General features: G+C 42.1%; 1 protein-coding gene across 1 annotated transcript in view; it reads left to right on the top strand.

Moving 5' to 3' along the window:
- grm7 (glutamate metabotropic receptor 7) overlaps positions 1 to 12,371 on the top strand; it is a 118,218-nt gene that overhangs the window by 84,590 nt on the left and 21,257 nt on the right. Inside the window, exons 7-8 of the mRNA XM_088290282.1 lie at positions 798 to 937; positions 10,000 to 10,935. Of these exons, the coding sequence (XP_088146408.1) occupies positions 798 to 937; positions 10,000 to 10,935 (1,076 nt within the window). The remainder of the gene's footprint in view (positions 1 to 797; positions 938 to 9,999; positions 10,936 to 12,371) is intronic.

Here is a 12,371-nt window from a genome sequence, read left to right as displayed (position 1 = left end):
AAATAAACAATCATGTATGCTTGGGGTCATTGTCCATCTGCACTGTGAAGTGCTGCTCAAGGCCTTCCGAAGTGAAATATGAGCAGATAAACACCTTGCTCAAAACACCTCAGAATTCCTCCTGCTGTTTTTGTCAGCAGTCGCGTCATCAATAAATACAATTGAGTCCGTTGGAACAGCTGAGCAGCCAATTGTTGCATTACTTTTGGTCCATTCAAAAGTGGGTGGCACATATACTAGTATTTCCTACGCCGCTCACCCAAATGTGATGTAAATACCCCCAAATTGAAGCTTAAAGTCGGCAGTTAAAGCACGTTTGCTCGTGCTATTTCAAATCCATTGTGGTGCTGCTTAAAGCCAAAATGTTGAGAATCTAGGCCTAGTATGCATGGTCCTGACGGTAACTTAAGCAACAGTCAGTGCTCACTGTTAGGCAGCACCCGAGAGCCAGCAAATGTAATGTAGCCACGTATTGGAGGTGGAATCTAGCTCTCCTGTGGCTGCCGCACTGGCCCGATGATGAATATAGGAAGGAGGTGAGGTGCTGCAGTAGCGGTCAGTAGGGAGGTGGCGTTCTTGCTTCCGGTTACGGTCAAGTGCAGGATGTAGGTCATGACGGTGTGTAGAGGTTGGATCCCAAAAAAAAAAAAAAAAAAACTCAGGCATTTTATTTCCTTTTAGGCCACCACACAGCAAAAGAGAAGAGAGGTTACAGATTCATGCTTTTGTTTTTTGTTTTTTCGGATCTAATGCGACACCCTGTCTCACCAATGGCCACCTTTTCTCTCTGTGTACAGGCAGTGCTGCCACCCCGGTTGTCTTTAATAAGAACGGTGATGCTCCAGGACGCTACGACTTGTTCCAGTTCCAGATGACCAACTCCTCCATCCCGGAGTATAAGGCGGTCGGACAGTGGGTGGAGAGTCTGCAGCTCAGGGTACGACTATTTCCTGAAAACGCTTGTACACCTTCAAATCCTTAGCCATGAGGATAATTGCCGAAGAAATGTTCAACTTCCTATCACGACAGATATAGTTAAAAAAAAAATTTAAAGAAAGAAAGGAAGCACAAATGTACATGGATACAGGGAAGATGTTGAAGTGTGGGGAGGCACACCGACTACCCCATGACTGTTTACGATGAGAAATATTGGATTATTAACTATGGCGGCAAATCAATGATGCCATTGATTGTTCAACAAATTGTGACAACCGATCACTGATTCTGCCTAAAATGCGTTCCAGCTGATCCGATCTGTGTAAGCTAAGAAGAATCAAGGCAACTTGTTTTCTTTTCTTTTTTTTTTTTTTGTTTCTTTTTTGTGTTCTTCACAAAACGTTCAAAAATGACTTAGGCAATTATTCTATTAGGCTAACAAAAAACAACTCCAATGACGCCTTGACTTGAGAGTGGCCCGACTTATGAGCTTTTGGAGGTAAGACGCCTCCTTCAGATGTTTTTTGCTTTGATTTAAAAGCAACCATTTCTGATGTGCATGCTGTATCGTGGCAGTCAACTCAGCTCACTTCACAACAAGGAGCAGTTTGAAAGATAGCGAAAATATTTTCAAAAACATTCTTCAAGCTGTTTATTGCCACTCACAGTTGCAGTTTACTGCCAAACTAATCATCAAACAAAGAGCAGTCCATGTGCATTTAAAACAAGCGCATAACTTTTCCTTCAAGTCTGTCAGCTGAATACTAACACAAAAGGAAAAATGGCCATCGATTAGCTTCAGCATAGCATCTGTGTCGCAGTTTAACCCTTAAAGCAACAGATGTTTGCACACAAACTATGCAGCAACACATATAGGCTGACAATACACCAAAACTCACAGGCATATATTTTTCATTCCCTGTATTCGAAACTAATCATGCTAGTATTAATGATGCTTACTGACTTACTTGTAAAACTCTTCTTTGTGTCTCTATTATACTGCCTGCTTGTGGCCAAGGTGCGCAGACCAGAAGGCGGCACAGTGCTGGAACAGCTTAATGGAATTTTCCTTCTTTTCTATAGGGTTAGATCATTTGAGATGTGAGAGTCTTGAGGTGCATGTGTGGCCAGAGGAAGAATTAAACTCGTATATCACGGCACCCCTGTACATTTCTAAATTGTATTATTCCTTTATTGCTGCATGTTGGAGTTAGTGTATATGCTCGAGTATGAATGTTTAGTCTTTTGGGAAAGTGAAGGATCTTTTTGTGAAATGGTAGGACATCATTTGCATCTTAAATACAGCGTGAGCTCAGGTGCAAACAACTTCTACTTATCGATGTGGAGAAATACCCTGTTTTCCTATTACAAACATAAAAGGGAAGTTCCTCTAGCTGGCAGCAGATAAGACAGATGTCTCGCACACACACGCACACACACATACCCCCACGTGCGCCCCCCCCCCCCCCCCACACACACACACGTCTGTTTTTCTATCTCATAAGAGGACACTACTTTAGCTTTCACTGACATCCTGGAAATAAGGTGGTAATGTGATTTAGAAAAGAAATTGGTGAATATATGCTGCATATAGCAGTCAATAGAGTGAAGATATCTGCCAAGGCCGAACAATAACGCCAGAGAGTGTTTTTGTTTTTTGTTATAATTCAATTACAATGTCGGACTGTCACAAAGAATACTGTGCCAAATGTCTAGTACTGGAAATACTGCTCACTAGTGGTGCAACTACTAATCGACAACTAATCCATTACCAAATTCATTGCTCAATAATTTGATGCTCGGGTAATCATTTAGAGACTTTGTTTAATTTAAAATAGTCCAAATCCTTTACATCTTGTTTTCTTCATGATAATATTAATTATATAATTATATGGGCACGGTGGAGACTGGTTAGCACTATGGCCTCACAGTGCATAGGTCGTGAGTTTGATTCCGGCTCCTGCCTTCCTGTGTTGAGTTTGCATGTTCTCCCCGTGCCTGCGTGGGTTTCCTCCGGGTACTCCGGTTTCCTCCCATATTCCAAAAACATGCATGGCATATATACGTCGAACTGAAATGCAAGAAATGAAAGTTTCTGTAAAATCTGACATGCCCCCCAAAAAAGTAAATCCAGTTTTTAAATCAATGTAACAAATAGGTTAAGGGGCGAATAAAGCCAGCTTTGATTAAAAATCTATGTTGACCAGTGTTAAAAAAAAATATTAGTTAGTTGCATCCCTCTGTTCATCCCCAAAAGTACATACAACTATCTGGTTTGTGGTATCCATTTGTGCAAAACCAAGCATGATCAATGTCACTTTCCTAGGCTGAGCTCATGGCTGATGTAACATGCTGGTTTAATAAGTGACAAAGCAGGGTTGGAAACAGCCAAACTTGAGAGAGCCATATATAAATAGTTCAGATGTCACTAAGAGTTAAAAATGAATAAATAAATAAATAAATAACGCTCTAAACAAATGAACTTTAGGCTTGTATGTTGTGTTAAGGTAAATGTGTACTTCAAACTGGGTTTTTACTGCCAAGCAAATAATTTGACCGTCTGCAAAGTCAAATTGGAGACTCTGCTGCCTGTATGTATGTAGCGTTATTCAAACCTGCACCAACATTTTCAGTGGTATCTTGAGAAATTAGTTTTATTCATCCCTTGGCTTGACCACGCTTGGAGCTCAAAACACCCTCAAATAATCTTTCCGCGTTGAAAGGAATGGAAATGCCATTAACCTGTTTCAACCTTCCCCTATTGTATGAAACATACAAAAAAACTCTACAGTCATGACATAAATTAATAAAAAAATAATTGAACAGTTTTTGTCACCATTTCTCATTTAATTCACTGTACATTGTGCTGCTTATAATCATATGCACACTTTGGCCACCTGGGGGCGGTATGTAGGCCAATGTAAACACTTTCCTACCTGGATGCAGCAGCCAATCATATTGCAGTGGGGCATCTCCTGCCTAGAACTCACGTGGGATTGATGTAGTCGTTTTTCACAGAGGATAAGAATACAGTATATGACTGTGAGGACTGTTTTATTGTCTGTCTACTTGTTGCTGCGCTGTTTTTGTTCAAATGTCCATTGCTTAAAGGGATGCTTCAAAATTGCCATCATAGGTTTGCATGTAAAAATGAGATCAATGCTAAAATGCTAATTTCAGTTTCCTTATCCAAAAATATATAAACTGAGCTTTTTTCCCGTGAAAAATTGGCCATCTTGGATCTTGTCCTCCTTTAAGCCTTAAAGGGTTCAAACAGTGCCACGTACGTAGGAGATAATGATTGTCATTGTTTGCATTAGTATAAGTTTTGCTGTTGTTTGTGTAATTTACTTTTTTTTTTTGCTGACGTGTTTATTTAAATCTTAATGTTTTTTTTGCTATGTCATTAGATAAATATTGATTCTAAACTGCTCCAGATGGTTTGTGCGGCACATTTGCGTGCTGTTATATTGCGTTTTCGAATCACAATTATCTTTATTGGTTTTGGAGGCCCAGTCTTTTAAAACACAAAAGGAATTTGTCTCCAGCATTTGAAGCTGCTCTCATAGCAAACGAGCCACTATAAAAAAAGTATACATTTAGGACGTAAACATAAGCGTTCAGAGAGTCATGAAGCAATGTAATATGTCCAGTAGTGCAGTAACATGGATACATCAACAAATGTGTAAATGATGCAAAGAGTCCTGAAGCAATATAATGTGTACATATATTGATCAACAACAGTTGTGCAAATGATGCCGAATGATAGAGCTGCAACCACTATGAAATTGTGAGTCAACTGTGTTCAACGTTAGTGGAGAGAGGAAAGACGCAATTGGAATATCTCCTGGTTTTAGTGTGCATTGTTCAATGGACTTGGGTGCTTTCATGGCCTTTCACTTGTATAGTGCTTTTCCACCTACAAGGCACTCAAAGCCCTTCACACTGACTTGTCATTCACCACCTGATGCCGCAGCATCAGGTGCAACTAGGGGTTCAGTATCTTGCTCAAGGATGCCTTCGACATGGTCACAGGAACAGGGAGCATCCCACAACCTCTGGTTTGGGAGACAACCGCTCGACCACTGATCCATGCCGCTCCTATTTTTCAAACATTGCATACTGAAACATACCACAGTTTCTGTTATCGCGACATGAGAGTGCTGATATTTAGAGGTGGTTTGTGCCTTCACTGTATGTATCAAATGCGCAGCCCACCACTGATATTGTCATGTGCTCACATTTCCATGTTCACAGTCTTATCAGGATGCGTAAACCGTTAGCTGTTTCTTATTCTCATTGAGTTTTGACAACTTTGCAATTGAAACGTTCGCTGTCGGCGGGCGGAATCCTTGTATCTCCAGAACCATCAAAGCAGGAAATGCAAAATGCTAAGCCTTTAACATTACATCATCCAAGAGAGCTAACCATTTTCAACACTCAGGAAAGTTAAGCCACCCATAGGGACTGACCAATGGTGTCGATTTGTGAAGCCATGTGGGAGGTTTCAGCCCAATACCAGCGAAACTCACTTGAAATATTCTTGTGGTACATCTGTTAACTACTCGTTGAGAGGATGAGTTGATGCGTGATTATAACTTGGAAGTCGATGAATTGCAAATCAATTGCCACACCTAACTAGCAGCTCTGAAATATTTGATTAAAAATAAGACGGATAGCATCGTCGCTTGCAAAATCTGCAAGTCTATATAAGTGCCATGAGCTGCCATCTGAAAAGGCATCCTCTAACGCTAGCTGACGAGTGGCCTGCACCTTGACGTCAACTGTCATCAAATTCAGCAAACCATCCTGGAATTCTGATAAGACAGACAACATACTGCCATGTCTGCTTCGACAATAAAACGAAGACAAGCAGGGGTTGATCAATAACCTCTTTATTGTAAAAATGAATGGTTTATGTTCAAGAATAGGTACACGAAATCCCGGTAAGCGCTCCTTCTTCCTTTCAGTCGCCCCACCGCCCGACTCACACAGCCATCTCAAATCATACTGTGACACCTTCAGGGTCTCACCGGCAGTCTTAGCTTATAAAACTCTGCAGCTGCAGGTTTGCTCAAATACTTTATTGCGAGGCATACTCTCCTTCTGTAGTTTTTTTAAATGATATACTACTATTAAATACGGAAGCAAGTAGTGACCCTTGAGGTTTTGTTCCATGAATTGGTGTTCCAACTGTCTGAGAGACCGTGAAGGTATCCAAACGTGAATAGATGACTTAGTGTCTGAATGTGATTGAATGGAAAATGAAAATGAGTAAGCGTAGTCTCTGTGATGCCATCGATTACTCGATGCCACCTCAACGATCATCACGTCAGAGTTGACTACAAAAAAAATCTGGTCGTTCAACCTCTCCTGTCTACCTGTATGCTGCACAATGAAGTTGAATCTAATCTAAATGGTTTCTTACAAGTAGGATGACAACAGAAAGGCCTTTTTTTTTCTTTTTATATGACTCTCTAGATTCGCGGATGTTTTGGAGGATGAGAGCTTTTAAGTCAACTGTCAGTCTTTATCAGTTCAGTGTTGGTCACAAAGGGTCTCCAATTCTGAGAAGTGACTCCGATATACACACTTGCTGTGTTACTCCCAAAGGCTTTTTGCTGCTGGTTTTACTGAACACGATGACACTCAAAATCTATGATCACGCATCAGATGGAAGTGAATATACTCCTTTCATAACTCAAGCAGATAAAACTTGTAAGATGTCACAGCTTTTATAAGATATCTTGATATGAGATTTTATATAATGTGATTATTTCCCATGTATCCCAAAGATAACCGTGGGGGAAATAATATTTTATGGTAACTTAAAATATCTTTCCTTCACCCCAGAAGACCTCTATGGTCCGATATGAGTGCAGTGGTGCAGAGACAGCTGCCGTGCAAAATGTTCGTCGGTGCTCACTGACACAACACGAGAATTGACTTCAGTGATTCATGTGGACCATAAAGAACCTGATATTTTTTTTTCTCTCAAAGCAAATATGGTTGAGCTAAAATGCCGTTGTTTCGCCACATCACTAAGATTACAAATATCACGGCATTTCCATACAGATGAGATAGCATTTGCATAATTGCTGTCTGGGTCACAGGATTTAAACTTAACGCAAAGCATTTGAGAGCACAGGTGAAATAACTTCTGGTGGATGGATATTGGTGGTTGTTTTGCAATGATTACAAACCAAATGTCGCAGTCCAATTATATTTCAGTGCAATAAAAACGGATCCACTTTGCCTCTAACGTGAAGCGTTTCCATCTAACAACAGCTCATATGAACTGCCAAATTAAGCACTACAGCAAAATCACTAACGACCATGAGAGTCCTAGCCGTCAACATTCTTGCTTGTGGTTGCCATAGCAACAGAGCTGTTGGGCTCATTACTGTTTCCACACTGTGTGTAATCGGGAGGTTTTCCAGCGAGCACCCTTCATTGTCCAAATAACAAATGGCACGTCGGTGCCCTCAGATAAATGGCAGATGATAATCTAGCCAGACACCAAAGAAGCGACCCATTTGTCATGCCGGCGCACACAACACACAATGCATGTGTGTGTACTCGTGTGTACGGCAGCGGTGTGTCGTGGACGAGTTAAAGGGGTTTGTAAAGGTGTAACCCTGTATCAACAATTTATTGCCTGTTGGCACATTTTGGGGACCTGATCTAAGTTGGAGCAATGTTTCACAGCAGGCCAAGGTTTCTGTACTTTCTTGGGCTTTTTAATCCTCTATGATCTATCTTTGAATGCACTAAATGAAACTGCATGAGAAGAATTTTGTGTATCTCAGATGCATACAGCATTCAGCCACTAACTGTTTTTATTGAATTTATGGATTCACTGTATCATACAGCGTACTACAGTCCAGCGGTACCTCAGCGTAAAAGCTTAATTTATTCTATGACCACGTTGGTAACTCAAAGCACGCTTTTTTTCCTCACTGAAATCCTGAAAATGCCAAGAACCCGTTCTGGCACCTGGGGTTCTTCTGTTGTGTGCACAGGGGGGAGTATAATAATGACATGGAGACACACGTGAAAAAGACTTGCACAACTGACTCGGTTGATGTCAATATGAATAATACTGTATTAGATGGTTTTCCACAGAGGATAGAAATATATGCCTGTCGTTACACCCTAATCACTTTGAGTATTGTCATTGTCTGTCGACATGTGTTCCTGAGCCATTTGTGTTCAAATATCCATTGCATAAAGCAGTGGTTGGCAGCCCTGTTCACCTTGTGTACCCCCAAAACATTTTGACATTACATGAGAACCCCCAAAGTATGTCAAAGATTATCCAAAAGTAGCGCAAGAGACAACTAATTCATAAATGAAAGTCTTTTATATTGTCTCCTTAATTTGGGACATTTAATTGTCAGGCATTGTCTCCTTTTTAATTGAAATTAAACACCCCAGAATAATAAGTTGCCTTGAAAATAAATTAGTCATAGAAATGAAAAAACTGTAATCAACATAAATAATGGCTGTCTTCCTTTGCATATGACTCGTAACATTTACCACAAAAAATGAGCTACTTTGAATTAGACTGATTTAAACAGGCATTACAACTTAAAATGTCATGAACAAAAAAAAAAAAACGTAAAGTATTTTCAGACCCACTACAGCAGTTTAACTTTAATGAGACATTTAAGCTAACGTGCTGTTTTGTTTTTTTTGTTTTTTTGGCGATTGATTTTTGCATGGCTGTGCCACTTGTTATTGTTTTGCTGGGGAAAAAACTTGTTGGACGCACGCCACTTAATTGACGGGCTTACAGAGATTTGCTTATCACTTTGGAAATAAATTATGAAATGTTTCCACGTAACCCTAGCACTGCCGTCGCAATTCTGTACCCCTGGTTGGGAAACACCTGCCTATTGATGCTATTTGTCAGCCCGTTTTTGGCCTTTTTCGTTGTGTGTTAATATTAAGCATGTCGACTGTTGGATAAGTGAAAATTCTGTTGTTGTTGTTTTTTTTTTTTTAAGTACACAACGTGTAATTCCATTTATTTGATGTTTCGTTTGATACTACATTTGAACTTAGTTATTGAATATTTCACCACCTCCAAACTACTGCTTGTTGTAAAGTTAGATGAGTTGCTCATGTTCATATGGCAAATCTACCAAGGCACAGTTCATACGTTGAAAATAAGTTGGGTCACTCTTAAGTCAAGTCACCACGGTACATTATGATGATTATGTCCTATTTATTGTCAGCTTATTGGTTGGTACATAAGAGGCCTCCCATATGACAATGCTTGTAAATTCAGGTTCATATTTAGTAAGATTTGTTCTAATGCTGCAGCTCGACTTTACTTATAATCCATGCAGCGGCCATGGGAACTTTGGAGCAAGGACACTTTCACAATAAATGAGAAACTCATCCAAAAAGCATCATCAAAGTAAATTTACCATCATAGATTTTTTTTAAATCTCCATGACCAAGTGAAATAACCCTTTTTCACGGCGTTTCAGACTTTTAGAGTTTGGATAATGGACGGTCACAGGGCCCCTCGGGTAAGAATTGAAGATTGTGCTGCACTGTATTTGTACACTGACAAGATGAGTTTAATAAGTACAAACAGCTCGGCAAAGACTAAAGTAGACATTTGCAACCCAGAGTCCATTACGTGTTCATATTTCACACCTGACTTGCTCCTTTATTAGAACTGGTTTATGGCATTTCTCATTATTTTTAATCTAATGTAGGAAAGTACTCTGTTGCCATGGCAATCACTTTTACCTTTGAGAATAATACAAGTCTCTTGGCTCTAGTGTGATCTAAACAGATGCTACTTTTGCACTGTCCTGCTGATGAATTATTTAAGTCAGGATGAATCAGTTCTGCCGCCTTGCAGAAAGCAGGTTGTAGGTTTGAGTCTTAACTCTGGCCTTTCACTCCAGAGTGTGCTCACTCTCCCTCTGCTTGAGTGGGTTCCGTTTCTTACGCGTTTACTCTCTGTGGGTGTATTGGCCAGGTCTCAATATATTTCTTGTTTGTGTCAAACTGTCTTATCCTGTTCATTTCTTCCTCTTGCAGCTGGAGGAGCTTCAGTGGCCTGACGGGGATCAGGAGTTGCCCATCTCAGTGTGCAGTCTGCCTTGTAAGACTGGAGAGAGAAAGAAGAGGGTCAAAGGGATGCCATGCTGCTGGCACTGTGAGCTCTGCGACGGATACCAGTATCAGTCTGATGAAACCTCGTGCCGACTGTGCGCATACAACATGAGGCCCAACCCCAACAGGACTGCCTGTCAGCCCATTCCCATCACCAAACTGGAGTGGCACTCCCCGTGGGCAGTCATCCCCGTCTTCCTGGCCATGCTCGGCATCATCGCCACAATTTTCGTCATGGCCACCTTCGTACGCTACAACGACACGCCCATCGTGCGCGCGTCGGGCCGAGAGCTGAGCTACGTGCTGCTGACTGGCATCTTTCTGTGCTACATCATCACCTTCCTGATGATCGCCAAGCCCGACGTGGGCGTGTGCGCCTTCAGGAGGATCTTCCTTGGTCTCGGCATGTGCATCAGTTATGCGGCGCTGCTCACTAAGACCAACCGCATCTACCGGATTTTCGAGCAAGGCAAGCAGACGGTCACGGCCCCACGCTTCATCAGCCCCACCTCCCAGATCGCCATAACGTCCAGTCTGATCTGCGTGCAGCTGCTGGGTGTTCTGGTGTGGTTCGCCGTGGACCCCCCCAACACCATTATCGACTACGATGAGCAGAAAACCATTAACCCCATGCTGGCCCGTGGCGTACTGAAGTGCGACATTACAGACCTACAAATCATCTGCTCGCTGGGCTACAGCATCCTGTTGATGGTGACGTGCACCATCTACGCCATCAAGACGAGAGATGTACCTGAAGACTTCAACGAAGCCAAGCCCATCGGCTTCACCATGTACACCACCTGCATCGTGTGGCTGGCTTTCATCCCCATTTTCTTTGGCACGGCCCAGTCTGCTGAGAAGGTGAGTCATTGACTCCCCTCCGTCTGTGTCTCCGCCCTTTGCTTTGTCTCGGTGTCTCCTTCAACTCATATATTCTCAGTCAGCCCTTCAGCCTTCCTTTTATCTTGTCCAAACACACACACACACAAACACACAGAGGCACACTTGCATATTTGTGAGACACAATATGATAAACAGCGCACACCAGGCACCGCGCACACTCATTTCACGACTGTATAACTTATGGGCTCATTTACGTTTGATTTCTCATTGCGCCGTTTTGCATGGGAACCCAGACTTGTCCAAACACAGACAGAAATAAGCACATGAAAAAAGCAGGGGAGGGGGTTTGCGACCAGAATTCCGAAATGCCCGAGGAGCAATCCGAACGGGGGTGTGGGCTGTTCCAGATGCCATTATCTGGGCTCTCACGCCGAGGGCTGCGTTTACACCATTATGCAGCATTCTGGGAAGGCAGACAAGCAGGTGCAGTTAGAGGAGGATGAGGGACAAGTGGAGGAGGCAGGCGGCGAGGAACTGGGGGAATGAAGCTTGATTCGACACATTCCATCTCTTGACAGCTCCGTTTTACCCAAAGAAAGCATTTGACATCGGGTGATCCCGGAGTTGATTGAGAATATGACATTCTGACCTTCTGTACGAGGGACTGCTTATCTGGCCGGCAGCCGCTGGAATACAGATGCATTCATCAGGCCCACTCGTGAGACGTGCGTGTTGCGCGCCGACATTTGTGCACAAAACAGAGAAGTTTTCCCCCGACAGAATATCGATGCTGACAGGAAAGCGTTACTTATGGCGAACCTTTGGAGAACCACGGCACTCGATATCCATTCTGCTAAGCAACTGCTTGAGATGGATCAGAAAGTGATTTTCCTCATCTCAATTTGGCACTGATTTCATAGACGAATTACACCCTCAGCAGCGATTAGGAGTTCATTATGTTACTCACAGAGAGTAGCGAGGCACTAATGTGTTTTCCTTTCCTCTTATGCAGTTAACTCCTCCTTTGCCTGTCAGTTCACACCACAGAGTCCCGGTTTAATGGTCTCTGTGGCTGCATGTCTGCTTGCTCCCTTGCCGCAGATAGTGAGAAGTGCCTTTGCATGTCCTGTAAGCAGCCAGTGCAGCAGCAGCAGCGACGTAGTTATTTATATTTCAACTCTTGGCCACGTTTTCAGCATGAGCAAGCATTTGCTTTTTAAAAACGGCAGGTCTTGTCTTAAATTAATAAAAATGAGATGGGAAAAAAAAATATCATGCGTGCGCAATGCTTCTGCATGGGCTCAGGTAATGTAGTGTTTTTGAATAGTCTTGCTTGGAGATGATATTATCTGGAAATGAGAAATTTAAGACAGAGAAATGATCAGATTTAAATAACACAGTGGTTTCTTGATGACCTCCAAGTTTTGTCCAGTGACCATGTCATTCAAAACACG

Source organism: Idiotropiscis lumnitzeri, chromosome 3 (genome assembly GCF_059441095.1).
Source record: "Idiotropiscis lumnitzeri isolate Australia: NSW breed Sydney's pygmy pipehorse chromosome 3, RoL_Ilum_1.0, whole genome shotgun sequence".
Taxonomy (NCBI): domain Eukaryota; kingdom Metazoa; phylum Chordata; class Actinopteri; order Syngnathiformes; family Syngnathidae; genus Idiotropiscis; species Idiotropiscis lumnitzeri.
The sequence above is the reverse complement of the archived record's forward strand: the minus strand, read 5'-3'. Positions and strand labels throughout refer to the sequence as shown.